General features: G+C 40.5%; 1 protein-coding gene across 1 annotated transcript in view; it reads right to left on the reverse strand.

Annotated features, from left to right (window-relative positions):
* Window positions 1-22927, reverse strand: part of LOC141111675 (uncharacterized) — a 133424-nt gene that overhangs the window by 72604 nt on the left and 37893 nt on the right. The window contains exons 15-31 of the mRNA XM_073603824.1: window positions 22440-22641; window positions 21793-21920; window positions 20453-20620; window positions 19693-19894; window positions 19077-19204; window positions 17424-17561; window positions 16686-16887; window positions 16014-16141; window positions 15665-15802; window positions 14906-15107; window positions 14266-14393; window positions 9414-9551; window positions 8658-8859; window positions 8105-8232; window positions 6693-6830; window positions 5971-6172; window positions 50-177 (exon numbers count right to left, since the gene is read on the reverse strand). Coding sequence (XP_073459925.1) covers window positions 50-177; window positions 5971-6172; window positions 6693-6830; window positions 8105-8232; window positions 8658-8859; window positions 9414-9551; window positions 14266-14393; window positions 14906-15107; window positions 15665-15802; window positions 16014-16141; window positions 16686-16887; window positions 17424-17561; window positions 19077-19204; window positions 19693-19894; window positions 20453-20620; window positions 21793-21920; window positions 22440-22641 — 2700 coding nt within the window. The remainder of the gene's footprint in view (window positions 1-49; window positions 178-5970; window positions 6173-6692; window positions 6831-8104; window positions 8233-8657; window positions 8860-9413; window positions 9552-14265; window positions 14394-14905; window positions 15108-15664; window positions 15803-16013; window positions 16142-16685; window positions 16888-17423; window positions 17562-19076; window positions 19205-19692; window positions 19895-20452; window positions 20621-21792; window positions 21921-22439; window positions 22642-22927) is intronic.

A 22927-nucleotide genomic window follows, 5' to 3' on the forward strand; every position in this document is an offset into this window, starting at 1 on the left:
GTGAAAAATATTAAGTGTAAATACAGTACATTACAATACATATATATACCTGTTCTAAAAGTAGAAGTTGTTGAAGCAGAACCAGAGAAGCTGGAAACAGTTGCTGTTGACTGATCTTCATTGATGGTGTTTGTGGTTGGATCAAAGTTTATAGCGGTAAAGCCCACTATGTAGACCCTGAAAGTCAAAAGCTTGATGTCCATCTTTTTATTTGCAAGGAAGTGTTTTGCAGCAAATGTAACATTTCCACTGCAATTTCAATTTGATATTAATCTTATGTTTCACCATACAGACAGACAGTTTTGGGGAATAACAAAGAAGCGTGGATTTGTTTTAAAAGAAAGCCACGTGATCACCGTATCAATGCCGACATCAAGATTAATGGCTTTGTTGATAAAAAAAAAAAAAGGCCAACCATAGCCATAACACCTAGTCCACTTCCAACCCTTTGATAAACAGTGTCACATGATTAAATTATTTAATCCACTCCACGCTATACACCAAACTACAAAGTGTTGATACTAATATATTTATATATATATATATATACAGTGGGGACGGAAAGTATTCAGACCCACTTACATTTTTCACTCTTTGTTATATTGCAGCCATTTGCTAAAATCATTAAGTTCATTTTTTTCCTCATTAATGTACACACAGCACCCCATATTGACAGAAAAACGCAGAATTGTTGACATTTTTGCAGATTTATTAAAAAAGAAAAACTGAAATATCACATGGTCCTAAGTATTCAGACCCTTTGCTGTGACACTCATATATTTAACTCAGGTGCTATCCATTTCTTCTGATCATCCTTGAGATGGTTCTACACCTTCATTTGAGTCCAGCTGTGTTTGATTATACTGATTGGACTTGATTAGGAAAGCCACACACCTGTCTATATAGGACCTTACAGCTCACAGTGCATGTCAGAGAAAATGAGAATCATGAGGTTAAAAGGAACTGCCTGAAGAGCTCAGAGACAGAATTGTGGCAAGGCACAGATCTGGCCAAGGTTACAAAAAATTTTCTGCTGCACTTAAGGTTCCTAAGAGCACAGTGGCCTCCATGATCCTTAAATAGAAGACGTTTGGGAGCACCAGAACCCTTCCTAGAGCTGGCCGTCCGGCCCAACTGAGCTATCGGGGGAGAAGAGCCTTGGTGAGAGAGGTAAAGAAGAACCCAAAGATCACTGTGGCTGAGCTCCAGAGATGCAGTCGGGAGATGGGAGAAAGTTGTAGAAAGTCAACCATCACTGCAGCCCTCCACCAGTCGGGCCTTTATGGCAGAGTGGCCCGACAGAAGCCTCTCCTCAGTGCAAGACATATGAAAGCCTGCATGGAGTTTGCTAACAAACACCTGAAGGACTCCAAGATGGTGAGAAATAAGATTCTTTGGTCTGATGAGACTAAGATAGAACTTTTTGGCCTTAATTCTAAGCGGTATGTGTGGAGAAAACCAGGCACTGCTCATCACCTGTCCAATACAGTCCCAACAGTGAAGCATGGTGGTGGCAGCATCATGCTGTAGGGGTGTCCCCTGCAGGGACAGGACGACTGGTTGCAATAGAGGGAAAGATGAATGCGGCCAAGTACAGGGATATCCTGGACGAAAACCTTCTCCAGAGTGCTCAGGACCTCAGACTGGGCCGAAGGTTTACCTTCCAACAAGACAATGACCCTAAGCACACAGCTAAAATAACGAAGGAGGGGCTTCACAACAACTCCGTGACTGTTCTTGAATGGCCCAGCCAGAGCCCTGACTTAAACCCAATTGAGCATCTCTGGAGAGACCTAAAAATGGCTGTCCACCAACGTTTACCATCCAACCTGACAGAACTGGAGAGGATCTGCAAGGAGGAATGGCAGAGGATCCCCAAATCCAGGTGTGAAAAACTTGTTGCATCTTTCCCAAAAAGACTCATGGCTGTATTAGATCAAAAGGGTGCTTCTACTAAATACTGAGCAAAGGGTCTTAATACTTAGGACCATGTGATATTTCAGTTTTTCTTTTTTAATAAATCTGCAAAAATATCACCAATTCTGTGTTTTTCTGTCAATATGGGGTGCTGTGTGTACATTAATGTGGAAAAAAAATGAACTTAAATGATTTTGGCAAATGGCTGCAATATAACAAAGAGTGAAAAATTGAAGGGGGTCTGAATACTTTCTGTACCCACTGTATATATATATATATATATATATATATATATATATATATATATATATATAGTAAAACCTTGGTTTGAGAGTAACTTGGTTTGAGAGCGTTTTGCAAGACAAGCAACATTTATAAATAAAGTTTGACTTGATATATAAGCGATGTCTTGATATACAAGTAGCGCCATGTCACAACTGAGTATAAAACAGAATGGAGGCGACTCTAATGCCCTGTACACACGGTCGGATTTTCCGACGGAAAATGTGTGATAGGACCTTGTTGTCGGAAATTCCGACCGTGTGTAGGCTCCATCACACATTTTCCGACACACAAAGTTTGAGAGCAGGCTATAAAATTTTCCGACAACAAAATCCGTTGTCGGAATTTCCGATCGCGTGTACACAAATCCGACGCACACTGGGCTACTGCCCCGTTTATAGTCCCGACGTACGTGTTTTACGTCACCGCGTTCAGAATGATCGGATTTTCAGACAACTTTGTGTGACCGTGTGTATGCAAGACAAGTTTGAGCCAACATCTGTCGGAAAAAATCCTAGGATTTTGTTGTCGGAATGTCCGATCAATGTCCGACTGTGTGTATGGGGCATAAGTGTAGCAATATGGTTACATTTAATGAAGGTGCAACATTTAGCAACTCACATGGTTGATGATTTAAACAGCTACATCTCCTGTAAGTATGCAGGCATCAGGGGTAAAGCTGTCCATATAGACCACCCTCTGCACCGCCATCAACGTCATCCCTTCCACGAACGCTTCAAGCCTACCTTTCAAATCGCTCTACTGCAGGGTAGTCTTTCCGGTCACGATAGCAGACTGACAGCGGTGAGAGCTGGTGGTGCGGAGGATGGTCTATGTGGACAGCTTTACCCCGGATGCCTTCATACTTAGATGTGCCTCTTTTAATCATCAACCATGTAAGTTGCTAAATGTTGTACCTTCATTAAATGTAACCATATTGCTACACTAATGCCGCGTACACATGGGCGGACTTTTCGACCGGACTGGTCCTACGATCTATCTGACGGACTTTCCGAACAAACGGACTTGCCTACACACGATCACACCAAAGTCCGACGGATTTGTACGTGATGACGTAGAACCGGACTAAGGAAGTTGATAGCCAAGCGTCGGTTTTCATCCGTCGGACTAGCATACAGATGAGCGGATTTTTCGACCGGACTCGAGTCCGTCTGAAAGATTTAAAACATGCTTCAAATCTAAAGTCCATCAGATTTTCGACCGAAAAAGTCCGCTGCAGGTCTGATAAAGCCCACACACGGTCGAATTGTCCGCCGGACTCGGTCCGTCAGACCAGTCCGGTCAAAAAGTCCGCTCGTGTGTACACGGCATTAGTGGCGCCTCTCTTCTCTTTTATATTCTGTAGCTCCTGCTGGATTTTGCTTCTAATCCCCTTGTGGAGGCTTCCATTTGTGGATGGACATTTTATGGTTACACAACCTATTACATTACTATAATCTTTTTATATAGGCTATAAACTGAAGAACATATGAATAAATGGTTGTGGAACGAATCATCTGAGTTTCCAATATTTCTTATGGGGAAAATTGCTTTGATATACAAGTGCTTTGGATTACAAGTATGTTTCTGGAACGAATTATACTCGCAATCCAAGGTTTTACTGTATATATATAATGCTCAACTGTTGTGCTAAATAATCCCCTAAAGCTGGCCATAGACGGTTCAAATTTTAGTCTCGATCGATCTGCTTGTGTACAACCAGCGTGTCGGATTTTGCATTTTGCATTTATTGCATTCACCACACTTACTAAATATTTTTGTGTGTCTTTTTCAAGAATTTTTTCATTATTATTATTATACAGCACCAACAGTTTGTGCAGCGCTTTACAATGTGAGGGCAGACATTACAGTTACAATAGAATTCCATACAGGAGGAATTAGAGGACTCTGCTTGGTAAAGCTTACAATCTAGAAGGGAGGGTCAAGTGATACCAAAGGTAATAACTGTGGGGGGATGAGCTGATGTAGAAAATAACAGTACAGCTGGAGGCAGGATAGGTTTCTCTGAGGAGAAATGTTTTCAGGGATCGCCTAAAAGTGGATAGAGTTGGAGATAGCAGGACAGATTGGGGTATGGAATTCCAAAGGATTAGAGAGGCTCGAAAAAAGTCCTGGAGGCGATAATAGGTGGCTTAAACACTGCTTCCAGGGACACTGCTTTCTGAGCCTTCACATGGTCTTGCTCCAAATTCCCAATACGGTCTTAAAGAATTTGCCACAGTAGCAAAATGCATGAGTGGCGGAGCGACAGAACAGAGTGGAAGCAACTCAGTGCTGGGGATCAGTAACTGGCATTTGACAGACAGTGGCTGGCGGCTGATCATGGTGTAGAGCAGTGATGCCGGCTCAATGTCAGAAGTGTGTTTTTTCCATTGTGTTTTGCAATACAGTTCCATGTGGGTATTGTGCTGTGTTTATAATAAACATTGGTTTAAAACATATTACACTACATGAGATTCCTTTCTCTGGTGTTGTGTCTGACTGTATTGGGATTTTGGAGCAAGACCACATGCAGACTCAGGATGTGATGTCAGTTGGTGGAAGCTATTTATTTACACTGAGAGGTTTCATTGGACACTTTGTATATGTATGGGCACCTTTTATCTATTTGTTTATGGTTTTAGGGCAATTCACAGATATTTTTTTTTGTTATTGGTTCATAGCAGTGGTCTCCAAACTGTGGCCAGGGGGCTGAATGTGGCCCTTTGCTTGCCTTTACCTGGCCCTTGGGGCACCATTCCTCCCACCGACTCCAACAATGGGGCACCATTCCTCCCACCGACTCCAACGATGGGGCACCATTCCTCCCACCGACTCCAACGATGGGGCACCATCCCTCCCACCGACTCCAACAATGGGGCACCATTCCTCCCACCGACTCCTACGATGGGGCTCCATTCCTCCCACTGACTCCAACGATGGAGCTCAATTTCTCCCACTGACTCCAACGATGGGGCACCATTCCTCCCACCGACTCAAAAGATGAGGCTCCATTCCACCCACTGATGGGGCACCATTCTCCCACTGAATCCAACAATGGGGCACAATTCTCCCACCGACTCCAACGGTGGGGCAATAATTCCACTAATACCAAAGATAGCACATAGTTTACTCCCATTGATGCCTGGACATTTTTTTACTGCCACTGGTCATGGTCTGCCCCCCCCCCCCCCCCCCCCCCCCAGAGCATGAAGGACAACAATAAAATTGCCCTTTGTTTAGAAAGTTTGGAGACCCCTGCATTATAGCAATGTTTTTTTTTTATAACATTCAATTTGTAGTAACAAAAAGCATGCAGTTTTGGGATGGTCTGGATGTCACGTGATTACTATGTTATAATTGGCTTCATATCATCACGCTTTTGCTGCAATTTTTTATTAAATAACATGATTGCTGCTGAATTTTCAGCAAAGTAAATTCATCACTAGTACATTTTGTGTAGAGATATTTCTTAAAAATCTATATTTGGAAATCTTTCCACTGCCACTTAATTTAACAGAGATTCGGTCTAATGCCTGAGGAATGTGATTCTTGAATTTTTCTAAATGCACAGGGGGATTATTTACTAAACCTACATGGTGAAAAATCTGGTGCAGCTCTGCACAGAAACCAATCAGCTTCCAGGTTTTATTGTCAAAGCTTGACCAAGCTGAGGTTAGAAGCAGATTGGCTACCATGCACAGCTGCACCAGTTTTAGTAAATCTCCCCCAAGGCAAGTCTCATTGTATAGATGTGGAAGCAATCCATACCTGTAATGTTTTGTGGGGTCCAAAGGTCCATTGACGTATCCCTTTGAAACAGTGCCATCTCCCACATGGACACTTATCTGATTCAATTGGTCAGCGTTCTGGATGTTCTGTGGCTCAATGACAGAGGTCACATAAGTCCTGGTCAACCCATTCTTGAAATCATTATATGTCTTTGCTAAAGACCCTTTAGTTAGTGTGTTGCCTGTAAGTTGCAAAAAGAATGACCAATGGGATAGCATGACAAATGAATAATGAAAAAACTTTCAACACCAAATTACATTTTTTATATTTTCTAGATTCGGCCTCACTTTTTCTTTTTTATTGAAAAAAATATATAATTTTAATCCCTGTATTTTTCAAGGGAATTGCTTTAAATTTTAGGTAACCCTATTAAAAGGATCTGTTTAAATAATGTTTTCAAATGTTTCTAGCCATAACTTGTAATTATATATGCACACACTGGATCTCCTTTCTGCTCTGTAGTGGCACACAATGGTTGTCTTTCTAATCTTTCTCACAGGGAAATTCTATGAGATGATTTCCCCATTGAAACCAATGCACTCCCTGTGTGGCTAATATCATATTTTAACTACAGTTAAAAAAAAAACTAGACTCAGATATGCATATACTTCAAAAAATGTACGGCTATTCAGTTTAAAAGATTGTCAGTTTCACAGTTTAGCTGCTGGATCATATACTTCTGTTAAGTTTACTTTTCCTACCAAATAAATCAGTTGTCATAATGATGGCATAAGCCACTATGGGTCCAGATGGAGTCTTAAAACTTTGGAAGGTGATGTCCATAGCATCCCTCGAAGAAGAGCGAACAATCTGCACGCTGCCTGGTATCTCTGCATGACCTGTAAAATAATTCACTATCAGTGTCACATCTCCATTTATAGGGGAGTCAAAGTTTAGATTTGGCTAAATAGAAGACTGATATATATCAGGGGTCTCCAAACTTTTCAAACAAAGGGACAGTCTACTGTCCTTCAGACTTTAGGAGGGCCAGATTGTGGCCAGCAGGGGTAGAAAATGTCCCAAGCCCAGCATCAGTGAGAATAAACATGGCCTCAGGGTTGGTGGTCAGTAGGAGGAAAAGGAGTAGTGCCCCATTATTGGTATTAGTAGGAGGAATAGTATCCCATCATTGGTATCAGTGGAATACATAGTGACCCATCGCTGGTGTCAGTAGGAGGAATAGTGCCCCAAGGGCTGGATAAAGGCTAGCAAAGGGCCACATCGGGCTTTGTGCCGCAGTTTGGAGACCCCTGATACTGTATATATGATGCAGTCTGTAACCAGCAGTAACTCTGTAGTCTTTATTTTTCTGAGTAACAATTGTAGATTCCTTATGTTTCTGCTTCCTTTTATCAGACTGACAAGGCTAATTGGTCTTCAATGAAATCTGGCAGCAGCATTGTCACCATGTAGACAGGGTAGTTTAGATGGACATGTAGCATTAAATGGACTTAAAATTGGTGACGAACAAATTCAAGCCCAACTTCAGCTAATACATCTAACCAGTGAAAGCAACTTAAAATAAATTGTAGCTGAAAATGTAAAAGTAGAAAAAGCTTTCTAGTTAGACAGATCTGGAGACTGGGTGCTCAGGTAACCTCAGGCTTTGAATGTCTGCAAATTAAATCTGTAATTATCCCCTGGCTGCAGGTTGTGTCATTCTCCACTATTTACGGATGCCCACTTCAGGCCTGGATGAAAGGCCATGTCATTTAACCCCTTGCCTCTGAGCCCATGCAGTCATGGATCTACCCCCTGGGGGGTCCATCATTGCAACAGGTGGAGCCCATAGTACTGAAACACAGAACAGAGCTCACACATTATTATGCACATATAAATGAGTGCTGCAGTTTGAGTTGTCCATCACCATGGCTGGACAGGAGATGAATGGACCCTGCCCATCACTGGAGTGGCCAAAAGATGGATGAAATTAGGGTACTTTTTAAAAGAATTTAATGTTAAAACAAGGAGCAGGGGAACAGTTTATGAGAGGACCAGGGAGACGGGAGGCAGCAGATATTGTTTACGATTTAAGTGATGATTAAAGAACATTTATCACAAATAGCAAATATGAAAAAATGTTAACTGTAAATATATTACAAAACATATATACCTGTTCTAAAAGTAGAAGTTGTTGAAGCAGAACCAGAGAAGCTGGAAACAGTTGCTGTTGACTGATCTTCATTGATGGTGTTTGTGGTTGGATCAAAGTTTATTGCTGTAAAGCCTGCTATGTAGACCCTGAAAGTCAAAAGATCAACGTGCATTATTTGGTAGGAATGATTTTGCAGCAAATCTAACATTTTCACTGAAATATCATTTACATTAACCTCATATTTCACCATGAAGACTGCTTGGAGGAATACGGAAAAACATGGATTTGTTTCTTAGGAATCCACTTGATAACCATCCTAGTGCTGACATCGTGATTGAGGAACAAAGCCAATTCTACTTATAATGCTTACCCTAGTTCTATCCCTTTGATACACAAAGCCATATGATCACCATCTTATAATTGACTTCTTTTTGTTGTTAGATTTTGCTAAAATGGCTCAATTATTACTGAAATTTCACTAATGTGAACACTGACAACTTTGCTAAACACTATTAATTATTATATAGGGATCTTTATGAAAATCTGTATTTGGAATGATTCAAATCTCTACCTGTAATGTTTTGTGGGGTCCAGAGGTCCATTGACGTATCCCCTTGAAACAGTGCCATCTCCAACGTGGACACTTATCTGATTCAGTTGGTCAGCATTCTGGATGTTCTGTGGCTCAATGACAGAGGTCACATAAGTCCTGGTCAAACCATTCTTGAAATCATTATACGTCTTTGATAAAGACCCTTTAGTTAGTGTGTTACCTGCAAGTTAGAAAAAGAATGACCAATGGGATAGCATGACAAATGACTAATGAAAATACATTCAATCCCAAATTGTATTTATCTATTTGATAGATTCAGCCTCCCTTTTTCTTAAAAAAAACCACTATTTTCATTTTAGTCTTTTTATTTTTCAAGGGACTGCTTAACATGTTAGGTAACTCTATAAAAATGGTTTCTTTTATTTAAATAATGTAATAAAAAGAAAGTATGTTTCTAGACATAGTTTGTAATTATAAATGTGCATGAAGGAAGCCATGTTAGCTCATTACGTATCCTGGATCTACTTTCTGCTCTGCAGTGCTACACAATGCTTGTGCTTTACTGATCCTTCTCACAATGCGAGTCAATCAACCCATTGAAACCCAAAGCCCTTTCTGTGAGGCTAATATCACATCTTAACTACAATTAAAGCAAGTTAGACTCAGACAAGCTTATCCTTCAAAAATTACAAGACTAATAAGTTTAAATGATTTTCAATTTCACATCTATGCTACTAATCCATATCATTCTATTAGTTTTTTTTTCTTTCCTACCATGTAAATCGGTTGTCATGATGATGGCATAAGCTACTATGGGTCCAGACGGAGACTTAAAACTTGGAAAGGTGATGTCCATAGCATCCCTCGAGGCCGAGCGAACAATCTGCACACTGCCTGGCATCTCTGCACGATCTATAAAATAATTCAATGTCAGTATCGGATCTCCATTTACAGGTAAGGTAAAGTGGAAGTAAACCCATCAATTTACCAGTTTCAAAAAAATGTTTCATTTCCGGCACGTGCCGGAAATGTAACACTCCCATTGGTTGTTCTCTCAACCAAACTGTCAAACCAATCTAATGGCTGGTGTCATAACTGATCACATGTGCAGCATCATGGCAGTTGTAGATCAAACAGAGGCAAAGATGGCAGCTTCCTTGGCTGAAACCGATAGGAGGGTTTACTTACAATTTAAAGTGTAGATTTGGGCTAAATAGAAGAATGACGTATATGATGGAGTCTGTCACCAACGGTAACGCTGTTTAGTCTTTGTTTTTTTGAGTAATGCCCTGTACACACGGTCGGATTTTCCGACGGAAAATGTGTGATAGGACCTTGTTGTCAGAAATTCCGACCATGTGTAGACTCCATCACACATTTTCCATCGGAATTTCCGACACACAAAGTTCGAGAGCTTGCTATAAAATTTTCCGACAACAAAATCCGTTGTCGGAAATTCCGTTCGTGTGTACACAAATCCGACACACAAAGTGCCACGCATGCTCAGAATTAGGGATGAGCCGAACACCCCCCTGTTCGGTTCGCACCAGAACATGCGAACAGGAAAAAAGTTTGTTCGAACATGCGAACACCGTTAAAGTCTATGGGACACGAACATGAATAATCAAAAGTGCTAATTTTCAAGGCTTATATGCAAGTTATTGTCATAAAAAGTGTTTGGGGACCTGGGTCCTGCCCCAGGGGACATGGATCAATGCAAAAAAAAGTTTTAAAAACGGCCGTTTTTTCAGGAGCAGTGATTTTAATAATGCTTAAAGTCAAACAATAAAAGTGTAATATCCCTTTAAATTTCGTACCTGGGGGGTGTCTATAGTGTGCCTGTAAAGGGGCGCATGTTTCCTGTGTTTAGAACAGTCTGACAGCAAAATGACATTTTGAAGGAAAAAACTCATTTAAAACTACCCGCGGCTATTGCATTGCCGACAATACACATAGAAGTTCATTGATAAAAACGGCATGGGAATTCCCCAAAGGGGAACCCCGAACCAAAATTAAAAAAAAAAATGACGTGGGGGTCCCCCTAAATTCCATACCAGGCCCTTCAGGTCTGGTATGGATATTAAGGGGAACCCCGGCCAAAATTTAAAAAAAAAAATGACGTGGGGTTCCCCCTAAATTCCATACCAGACCCTTCAGGTCTGGTATGGATTTTAAGGGGAACCCCGCGCCAAAAAAAAAAAAAAAAAAACGGCGTGGGGTCCCCCCAAAAATCCATACCAGACCCTTATCCGAGCACGCAACCTGGCAGGCCGCAGGAAAAGAGGGGGGGACGAGAGTGCGGCCCCCCCTCCCTCCTGAACCGTACCAGGCCACATGCCCTCAACATTGGGAGGGTGCTTTGGGGTAGCCCCCCAAAACACCTTGTCCCCATGTTGATGAGGACAAGGGCCTCATCCCCACAACCCTGGCCGGTGGTTGTGGGGGTCTGCGGGTGGGGGGCTTATCGGAATCTGGAAGCCCCCTTTAACAAGGTGACCCCCAGATCCCGGCCCCCCCCCTGTGTGAAATGGTAAGGGGGTACATAAGTACCCCTACCATTTCACGAAAAAAGTGTCAAAAATGTTAAAAATGACAAGAGACAGTTTTTGACAATTCCTTTATTTAAATGCTTCTTCTTTCTTCTATCTTCCTTCATCTTCTGGTTCTTCTGGCTCTTCTGGTTCTTCTGGTTCTTCCTCCGGCGTTCTCGTCCAGCATCTCCTCCGCGGCGTCTTCTGTCTTCTTCTCCTCGGGCCGCTCCGCACCCATGGCATGGGGGGGAGGCTCCCGCTCTTCTCTTCTTCTCTTCTTCTTTTCTTCTTTTCTTCTTTTCTTCTTTTCTTCTCTTCTTCTCTTCTTCTTCATTTTCTTCTCCGGGCCGCTCCGCAATCCATGCTGGCATGGAGGGAGGCTCCCGCTGTGTGACGGCGCTCCTCGTCTGTCAGTTCTTAAATAACGGGGGGGCGGGGCCACCCGGTGACCCCGCCCCCCTCTGACGCACGGTGACTTGACAGGACTTCCCTGTGACGTCACGGGGAATGCCACAGGGAAGTCCCGTCAAGTCACCGTGCGTCAGAGGGGGGCGGGGTCACCGGGTGGCCCCGCCCCCCGTTATTTAAGAACTGTCAGACGAGGAGCGCCGTCACACAGCGGGAGCCTCCCTCCATGCCAGCATGGATTGCGGAGCGGCCCGGAGAAGAAAATGAAGAAGAAGAGAAGAAGAGAAGAAGAGAAGAAAAGAAGAAAAGAAGAAAAGAAGAAGAGAAGAAGAGCGGGAGCCTCCCCCCCATGCCATGGGTGCGGAGCGGCCCGAGGAGAAGAAGACAGAAGACGCCGCGGAGGAGATGCTGGACGAGAACGCCGGAGGAAGAACCAGAAGAACCAGAAGAGCCAGAAGAACCAGAAGATGAAGGAAGATAGAAGAAAGAAGAAGCATTTAAATAAAGGAATTGTCAAAAACTGTCTCTTGTCATTTTTAACATTTTTGACACTTTTTTCGTGAAATGGTAGGGGTACTTATGTACCCCCTTACCATTTCACACAGGGGGGGGCCGGGATCTGGGGGTCACCTTGTTAAAGGGGGCTTCCAGATTCCGATAAGCCCCCCGCCCGCAGACCCCCACAACCACCGGCCAGGGTTGTGGGGATGAGGCCCTTGTCCTCATCAACATGGGGACAAGGTGTTTTGGGGGGCTACCCCAAAGCACCCTCCCAATGTTGAGGGCATGTGGCCTGGTACGGTTCAGGAGGGAGGGGGGGCCGCACTCTTGTCCCCCCCTCTTTTCCTGCGGCCTGCCAGGTTGCGTGCTCGGATAAGGGTCTGGTATGGATGTTTGGGGGGACCCCACGCCGTTTTTTTTTTTTTTTTTGGCGCGGGGTTTACCTTAAAATCCATACCAGACCTGAAGGGTCTGGTATGGAATTTAGGGGGAACCCCACGTCATTTTTTTTTTAAAATTTTGGCCGGGGTTCCCCTTAATATCCATACCAGACCTGAAGGGCCTGGTATGGAATTTAGGGGGACCCCCACGTCATTTTTTTTTTTAATTTTGGTTCGGGGTTCCCCTTTGGGGAATTCCCATGCCGTTTTTATCAATGAACTTCTATGTGTATTGTCGGCAATGCAATAGCCGCGGGTAGTTTTAAATGAGTTTTTTCCTTCAAAATGTCATTTTGCTGTCAGACTGTTCTAAACACAGGAAACATGCGCCCCTTTACAGGCACACTATAGACACCCCCCAGGTACGAAATTTAAAGGGATATTACACTTTTATTGATTGACTTTAAGTATTATTAAAATCACTGCTCCTGAAAAAACGGCCGTTTTTAAAACTTTTTTTTGCATTGATCCATGTCCCCTGGGGCAGGACCCAGGTCCCCAAACACTTTTTATGACAATAACTTGCATATTAGCCTTTAAAATTAGCACTTTTGATTTCTCCCATAGACTTTTAAAGGGTGTTCCGCGGCATTCGAATTTGCCGCGAACACCCCAAATTGTTCGCTGTTCGGTGAACTTGCGAACAGCCAATGTTCGAGTCGAACATGAGTTCGACTCGAACTCGAAGCTCATCCCTACTCAGAATGAATCAAGAGACGAAAGCTATTGGCTACTGCCCTGTTTATAGTCCCGACGTACGTGTTTTACGTCTCTGTGTTCAGAACAATCAGATTTTCCGACAACTTTGTGCGACCGTGTGTATGCAAGACAAGTTTGAACCAACAGCTGTCGGAAAAAATCCATGGATTTTGTTGTCGGAATGTCCGATCAATGTCCGACCGTGTGTACAGGGCATTACACTTGTAATATTGTGTTATTAGCTGTTGTTCTTGCAGTAGATCTCTTATGTGTTTACTTCCTTTAAACAGAATGACAAGGCTATCTGGTCTTCAATAAAAAACTAGCAGTAGCGTTGTCATCATGTTGAGAGAGTAGTTTAGATGGACACGTAACTTTAAACAGGCTTAAAGTGGGTGACAAACACATTAAAGCCCAAGTTTAACTATTACTTTGAAGCAGTTAAAGCAACTTAAAATAAATTGTAGCAGAAAGTTTAAAAGTAGAAAAAGCTTTCTAGTTAGACAGATCTGGTGATGGGATGCTCAGATAACATTGGACTTTGACTGTCTCCAAATTTATGTTGTAATTATTCCCTGGGTACAGGTTGTGTCCTTCTTCACCATTTGCAGATGCCCACTTCAGACCTGGATGAAAGGCCATGTCATTTAACCCCTTACCTCTGAGCCAATGCAGTCATGGATCTACCCCCTGGGGGGTCCATCATTGCAACAGGCCGAGCCCATAGTATTGAAACACAGAACAGAGCTCACACATTAGTATACACATGTAAATGAGTGCTGCAGTACGAGCCGTCCATCACCATGGCCGGACAGGAGATGAATGGACCCTGCCCATCACTGGACTGGCCAGAAGATGGATGAAATGAGGGTACTTTTTAAAAGAATTTAATATTAAAACAAGGATCAGGGGAACAGTTTAGGAGAGGACCAGGGAGACGGGAGGCAGCAGATATTGTTTACGATTTAAGTGATGATTAAAGAACATTTATCACAAATAGCAAATATGAAAAATGTTAACTGTAAATATATTACAAAACATATATACCTGTTCTAAAAGTAGAAGTTGTTGAAGCAGAACCAGAAAAGCTGGAAACAGTTGCTGTAGACTGATCTTCATTGATGGTGTTTGTGGTTGGATCAAAGTTTATTGCTGTAAAGCCTGCTATGTAGACCCTGAAAGTCAAAAGATCAACGTGCATTATTTGGTAGGAATGATTTTGCCACAAATGTAACAATTTCACTGAAATATCATCTACATTAACCTCATGTTTCACCATGAAGACTGCTTGGAGGAATACCAAAAAACATGGATTTGTTTCCTAGGAGTCCAAGTGATCACCATCCTAGTAATGAACAAAGCCAACTCTACTCATAATGCTTACCCTAGTTCTATACACAAAGCCATATGGTCACCATCTTATAATTGACTTGTTTTTGTTGTTAGATTTTGCTAAAATGGCCCAATTATTACTGAAAATTTCACTAATGTGAACACTGACAATTTTGCTAAACACTATTAATTATTGTATAGGGATCTTTATGAAAACCTGTATTTGGATCTATTCAAATCCTTACACTGCTGCTCAATTTAGCAAAGAATCATACTAGTGTCTGAGCAAAGCTAGTACTGATTTTTTAAACACAAAGTTTTTCCCGTTGTATGGATGTGGAAGCAACTCCATTACCTGTAATGTTTTGTGGGGTCCAGAGGTCCATTGACGTATCCCCTTGAAACAGTGCCATCTCCAACGTGGACACTTATCTGATTCAGTTGGTCAGTGTTCTGGATGTTCTGTGGCTCAATGACAGAGGTCACATAAGTGCTGGTCAACCCATTCTTGAAATCATTATAAGTCTTTGAAAAAGACCCTTTAGTTAGTGTGTTACCTGCAAGTTAGAAAAGGAATGACCAATGGGATAGCATGACAAATGACTAATGAAAATACATGCAATCCTAAATTGTATTTTCTGTCTATTTGATAGATTCAGCCTCCCTTTTTCGTAAAAAAACCCCCACTATTTTCATTTTTATCTTTTTTTTTTCCAAGGGACTGCTTAACATGTTAGGTAGCTCTATAAAAATGGTTTGTTCTATTTAAGTAATGTTATAAAAAGAAAGTATGTTTCTAGGCATAAATTATAATTATAAATGTTAATGAAGGAAGCCATGTTAGCTCATTACGTATCCTGGATCTACTTTCTGCTCTGCAGTGTCACACATGCTTGTGCTTTACTAATCCTTCTCACAATGCGAGTCAACCAACCCATTGAAACCCAAAGCCCTTTCTGTGAGGCTAATATCATATCTTAACTTCAATTAAAGCAAATTAGACTCAGACAAGCTTATCCTTCAAAAATTGCAAGACTAATCAGTTTAAATGATTTTCAATTTCCCATCTATGCTACTAATCCATATCATTCTATTCATTTTTTTTCTTTCCTACCATGTAAATCGGTTGTCATGATGATGGCATAAGCTACAATGGGTCCAGATGGAGACGTAAAACTTGGAAAGGTGATGTCCATAGCATCCCTCGAGGCCGAGCGAACAATCTGCACACTGCCTGTCATCTCTGCACGATCTATAGAATAATTCAATGTCAGTATCGGATCTCCATTTACAGGTAAGGTAAAGTGGAAGTAAACCCATCAATTTACCAGTTTCAAAAAACTGTTTCATTAACAGCACGTGCCAGAAATGTAACACTCCCATTGGTTGTGAACATATAGCACAAATGGAAAATGTCAAAAATGTAAACAGTAAATTCATTATAATACGTACTATATATATACCTGTTCTAAAAGTAGAAGTTGTTGAAGCAGAACCAGAGAAGCTGTTAACAGCTGCTGTTGACTGATCTTCATTGATAGTGTTTGTGGCTGGGTCAAAGTTTATAGCGGTAAAGCCAACTATGTAGACCCTGAAAATCATGAGACCAACATGCATTGTATTATTTGGGAGGAAAGATTTTGCAGCAAATGTAAAAATTTCACCGACATTTTATCAGCATTAACTTTATGTTTCACCATGCAGACTGCTTGGAGGAATATCAAAAACATGTTTTTTTTCCTAGGAAAGCCATGTGATCACCATTCCAGTGCTGACACTGAGATCAATACCTTTGTTAACGATCAAAGCCAACCCTAGCCATAATGTTTACTCTAGTGCCAAACATTTTCTACACAAAGTCAGATATTTACTTTGTTATAATTGAAGTTTGTTTGCTTTTGTTTTAAAATTCTGCTAAAATAACCCAATTTTTGCTGAAATTTCACCAAAAGTAAATACTGAAAATTTTGCTTATCACTAGTTATTATATAGAGATCTTTTTGAAAATCTGTATTTGTAACTTCGCAAATCCCTACACCGCTGGTCAAATTAAAAGATTCAGTCTGGTGCCTGAGTAATGATTTTCTAAACACAAGGTGTGTTCTGTTGCATGGATATAGAAGTAACTCCATTACCTGTAGTGTTTTGTGGGATCTAAAGGTCCATTGAGATATCCCCTTGAAACAGTGCCATCTCCCACGTGGACACTTATTTGATTCAATTGGTCAGTGTTCTGGATGTTCTGTGGCTCAATGACAGAGGTCACATAAGTGCTGGTCAACCCATTCTTGAAATCATTATATGTCTTTGATAAAGACCCTTTAGTTAGTGTGTTGCCTGTAAGTTGCAAAAAGAATAACCAATGAGATAGCATGACAAATGAATAATGAAAACATTTTCAACGCCAAATTATATTTTTTATATTTGGTAGATTTGGCCTCACTTTTTCTTTTTTCTTGAAAAAAAAAAAATTTTAATCTCAATTTTTCAAGGGAATTGCTCTAAATTTTAGGTAACCCTATTAAAAGGATCTGTTTAAATAATGTTTTCAAATGTTTCTAGCCATAACTTGTAATTATAGATGCACATAAAGGAAGCCATGTTAGTTCATTACATATCCTGGATCTTCTTTCTGCTCTGTAGTGTCACACAATGGTTGTCTTTCTAATCTTTCTCACAGGGAAAGTCTATGAGTTGATCTCCCCATTGACACCAATGCACTCCCTGTGTGGCTAATATCATATTTTAACTACAGATAAAGAAAACTAGACTCACAGATGCATATACTTCAAAAAATGTACTGCTATTCAGTTTAAAAGATTTCACAGTTTGGCTGCTGGATCACGTACTTCTCTTAAGTGTACTTTTCTTACCAAATAAATCAGTTGTCATGATGATGGCATAAGCCACTATGGGTCCAGATGGAGTCCTAAAACTTTGGAAGGTGATGTCCATAGCATCCCTCGAGGACGAGCGAACAATCTGCACGCTGCCTGGTATCTCTGCATGACCTGTAAAATAATTCACTATCAGTATCACATCTCCATTTATAGATGAGTTAAAGTGTAGATTTGGCTAAATAGAAGAATGATATATATAATGCAGTCTGTAACCAGCAGTAACTCTGTAGTCTTTATTTTTTTGAGTAACAATTGTAGATTCCTTATGTTTCTGCTTCCTTTTATCAGACTGAGAAGGCTAATTGGTCTTCAATGCAGTGTTAATTTAGTCGACTAAAACGACTAAAACATTTTAGTCGACTAAAATGACTAAAACATTTTAGTCGACTAAATGAATACTATTTTAGTCGCCTAAAATACGACTAAAACTAAAACAATTGAGATGACTAAAATATGACTAAAACTAAAAGCCATTGTAGTCAAAAGACTAAAATGAGACTAAAACTAAAATGCCATTTTTAGTCAAAAGACTATGACTAAAACTAAATTGCAATTACTGAAATGTACTGGAGATTTTAGTCGACTAAAACGTAGGACATTTTAGTCAACAAAAAGGTACTGGAGATTTAGTTGACTAAATACGACTAAAACAATTGCAGAAGACTAAAATGGGACTAAAACTAAAATGCCATTTTAGTCCTAAGACTAAAATTAACACTGCTTCAATAAAATCTGGCAGCAGCATTGTCACCATGTAGACAGGGTAGTTTAGATGGACATGTAGCATTAACTGGACTTAAAATGGGTGACAAACAAATTAAAGCTCAACTTCAGCGAATACTTTTCAGCAGTGAAAGCAACTTAAAATAAATTGTATCTGAAAATGTAAAAGTAGAAAAAGCTTTCTAGTTAGACTCCCAGGGGTCTCAAACTGGTGGCCCTCCAGCTGTTGCGAAACTACAAGTCCCATGAGGCATTGCAAGGCTGACAGTTACAAACATGACTCCCACAGGCAGAGGCATGATGGGACTTGTAGTTTTGCAACAGCTGGAGGGCTGCCATTTTGAGACCCCTGAGTTAGACAGAACTGGAGACTGGGTGCTCAGGTAGCCTCGGGCTCCGACTGTCTGCAAATTTAATCTGTAATTATTCCCTGGCTACAGGTTGTGTCATTCTTCACTATTTACGGATGCCCACTTCAGGCCTGGATGAAAGGCCATGTCATTTAACCCCTTACCTCTGAGCCAATGCAGTCATGGATCTACCCCCTGGGGGGGTCCATCATTGCAACAGGCCGAACCCATAGTACTGAAACACAGAACAGAGCTCACACATTATTATGCACATGTAAATGAGTGCTGCAGTACGAGCCGTCCATCAATATGGCTGGACAGGAGATAAATGGACCCTTCCCATCACTGGACTGGCCAGAAGATGGATGAAATAAGGTTACTTTTTAAAAGAATTTAATATTAAAACAAGGAGCAGGGGAACAGTTTAGGAGAGGAACAGGGAGACGGGAGGCAGCAGATATTGTTTACGATTTAAGTGATGATTAATGAACATTTATCACAAATAGCAAATATGAAAAATGTTAACTGTAAATATATTACAAAACATATATACCTGTTCTAAAAGTAGAAGTTGTTGAAGCAGAACCAGAAAAGCTGGAAACAGTTGCTGTAGACTGATCTTCATTGATGGTGTTTGTGGTTGGATCAAAGTTTATTGCTGTAAAGCCTGCTATGTAGACCCTGAAAGTCAAAAGATCAACATGCATTATTTGGTAGGAATGAAAATGTAACAATTTCACTGAAATATCATTTACATTAACCTCATGTTTCACCATGAAGACTGCTTGGAGGAATACCAAAAAAACATGGTTTTGTTTCCTAGGAGTCCAAGTGATCACCATCCCAGTGCTGACATCGTGATTAATGAGCAAAGCCAACCCTACTCATAATGCTAACCCTAGTTCTATCACTTTGATACACAAAGCCATATGATCACCATCTTATAATTGACTTGAGGCTCACTTGTTTTTGTTGTTAGATTTTGCTAAAATGACCCAATTATTACTGAAAATTTCACAAATGTGAACACTGACAATTTTGCTAAAGGCAAATCCCTACACTACTGCTCAATTTAGCAAAGATTCAGTCTAGTGTCTGAGCAAAGCTAGTACTGATTTTTTAAACACAAAGTTTTTCCCGTTGTATGGATGTGGAAGCAACTCCATTACCTGTAATGTTTTGTGGGGTCCAGAGGTCCATTGAGATATCCCCTTGAAACAGTGCCATCTCCCACGTGGACACTTATTTGATTCAATTGGTCAGCGTTCTGGATGTTCTGTGGCTCAATGACAGAGGTCACATAGGTACTGGTCAACCCATTCTTGAAATCATTATAAGTCTTTGATAAAGACCCTTTAGTTAGTGTGTTGCCTGCAAGTTAGAAAAAGAATGACCAATGGGATAGCATGACAAATGACTAATGAAAATACATTCAATCCCAAATTGTATTTTCTATCTATTTGATAGATTCAGCCTCCCTTTTTCGTAAAAAAAACCCCACTATTTTCATTTTCATCTTTTTATTTTTCAAGGGACTGCTTAACATGTTAGGTAACTATCAAAATGGTTTGTTTTATATAAATAATATTATAAAAAGAAAGTATGTTTCTAGGCATAGTTTGTAATTATAAATGTGCATGAAGGAAGCCATGTTAGCTCATTACGTATCCTGGATCTACTTTCTGCTCTGCAATGTCACACAATGCTTGTGCTTTACTGATCCTTCTCACACTGCGAGTCAACCAACCCACTGAAACCCAAAGCCCTTTTTTGTGAGGCTAATATCACATCTTAACTACAATTAAAGCAAATTAGACTCAGACAAGCTTATCCTTCAAAAATTACAAGACTAATCAGTTTAAATGATTTTCAATTTCACATCTATGCTACTAATCCATATCATTCTATTCATTTTTTTTTCTTTCCTACCATGTAAATCGGTTGTCATGATGATGGCATAAGCTACTATGGGTCCAGATGGAGACGTAAAACTTGGAAAGGTGATGTCCATAGCATCCCTCGAGGCCGAGCGAACAATCTGCACATTGCCTGTCATCTCTGCACGATCTATAAAATAATTCAATGTCAGTATCGGATCTCCATTTACAGGTAAGTTAAAGCGGAAGAAAACCCACCAGTTTACCGGTTTCAAAAAAATGTTTAATTTCCGGCACGTGCCAGAAATGTAACACTCCCATTGGTTGTGCTCTCAACCAAACTGTCAAACCAACCATCCAATGGCTGGTGTCTTAACTGATCACATGTGCAGCATCATGGCAGTTGTCGATTAAACAGAGGCAAAGATGGCAGCTTCCTTGGCTGAAACTGATAGGGGGGCTTACTTACACTTTTAAGTGTAGATTTGGGCTAAATAGAAGAATGACGTATATGATGGAGTCTGTCACTAACGGTAACATTTAGTCTTTGTTTTTCTGAGTAACACTTGTAACATTGTGTTATTAGCTGTTGTTCTTGCAGTAGAGCTCTTATGTGATTACTTCCTTTAAACAGAATGACAAGGCTATCTGGTCTTCAATAAAAAAACTAGCAGTAGCGTTGTCAACATGTTGAGAGAGTAGTTTAGATGGACACATAACTTTAAATGGACTTAAAGTAGGTGACAAACAAATTAAAGCCCAACTTTAACTAATACTTTGAAGCAGTTAAAGCAACTTAAAATAAATTGTAGCTGAAAGTTTAAAAGTAGAAAACGCTTTCTAGTTAGACAGATCTGGTGATGGGATGCTCAGATAACATTGGACTCTGATTGTCTCAAAGTTTATGTTGTAATTATTCCCTGGGTACAGGGTGTGTCCTTCTTCACCATTTGCAGATGCCCACTTCAGGCCCGGATGAAAGGCCATGTCATTTAACCCCTTACCTCTGAGCCAATGCAGTCATGGATCTACCCCCTGGGGGGTCCATCATTGCAACAGGCGGAGCCCATAGCACTGAAACACTGAACAGAGCTCACACATTATTATGCACATGTAAATGAGTGCTGCAGTACGAGCCGTCCACCACCATGGCCGGACAGGAGATGAATGGACCCTGCCCATCACTGGACTGGCCAGAAGATGGATGAAATGAGGGTACTTTTTAAAAGAATTTAATATTAAAACAAGGATCAGGGGAACAGTTTAGGAGAGGACCAGGGAGACGGGAGGCAGCAGATATTGTTTATGATTTAAGTGATGATTAAAGAACATTTATCACAAATAGCAAATATTAAAAATGTTAACTGTAAATATATTACAAAATGTATATACCTGTTCTAAAAGTAGAAGTTGTTGAAGCAGAACCAGAGAAGCTGGAAACAGTTGCTGTAGACTGATCTTCATTGATGGTGTTTGTGGTTGGATCAAAGTTTATTGCTGTAAAGCCTGCTATGTAGACCCTGAAAGTCAAACGATCAACATGCATTATTTGGTAGGAATGATTTTGCAGCAAATGTAACAATTTCACTGAAATATCATCTACATTAACCTCATGTTTCACCATGAAGACTGCTTGGAGGAATACCAAAAAACATGGATTTGTTTCCAAGGAGTCCAAGTGATCACCATCCTAGTGATGAACAAAGCCAACTCTACTCATAATGCTTACCCTAGTTCTATCCCTTTGAAACACAAAGCCATATGATCACCATCTTATAATTGACTTGTTTTTGTTGTTAGATTTTGCTAAAATGGCTCAATTATTACTGAAATTTCACTAATGTGAACAATGACAATTTTGCTAAACGCTATTAATTATTATATAGGGATCTTTATGAAACTCTGTATTTGGAACTATTCAAATCCTTACACTGCTGCTCAATTTAGCAAAGATTCAGTCTAGTGTCTGAGCAAAGCTGGTATTGATTTTTAAACACAAAGTTTTTCCCGTTGGATGGATGTGGAAGCAACTCCATTACCTGTAATGTTTTGTGGGGTCCAGAGGTCCATTGACGTACCCCCTTGAAACAGTGCCATCTCCAACGTGGACACTTATCTGATTCAGTTGGTCAGTGTTCTGGATATTCTGTGGCTCAATGACAGAGGTTACATAGGTACTGGTCAACCCACTCTTGAAATCATTATAAGTCTTTGATAAAGACCCTTTCGTTAGTGTGTTGCCTGCAAGTTACAAAAAGAATGACCAATAGGATAGCATGACAAATGACTAATGAAAATACATTCAATCCTAAACTGTGTTTTCTATCTATTTGATAGATTCAGCCTCCCTTTTTCTTAAAAAAACCCCACTATTTTAATTTTCATCTTTTTATTTTTCAAGGGACTGCTTAACATGTTAGGTAACTCTATAAAAATGGTTTCTTTTATTTAAATAATGTTATAAAAAGAAAGTATGTTTCTAGGCATAGTTTGTAATTATAAATGTGCATGAAGGAAGCCATGTTAG

Source organism: Aquarana catesbeiana, linkage group LG11 (genome assembly GCF_042186555.1).
Source record: "Aquarana catesbeiana isolate 2022-GZ linkage group LG11, ASM4218655v1, whole genome shotgun sequence".
In the NCBI taxonomy this organism is placed as follows: Eukaryota; Metazoa; Chordata; class Amphibia; order Anura; family Ranidae; genus Aquarana; species Aquarana catesbeiana.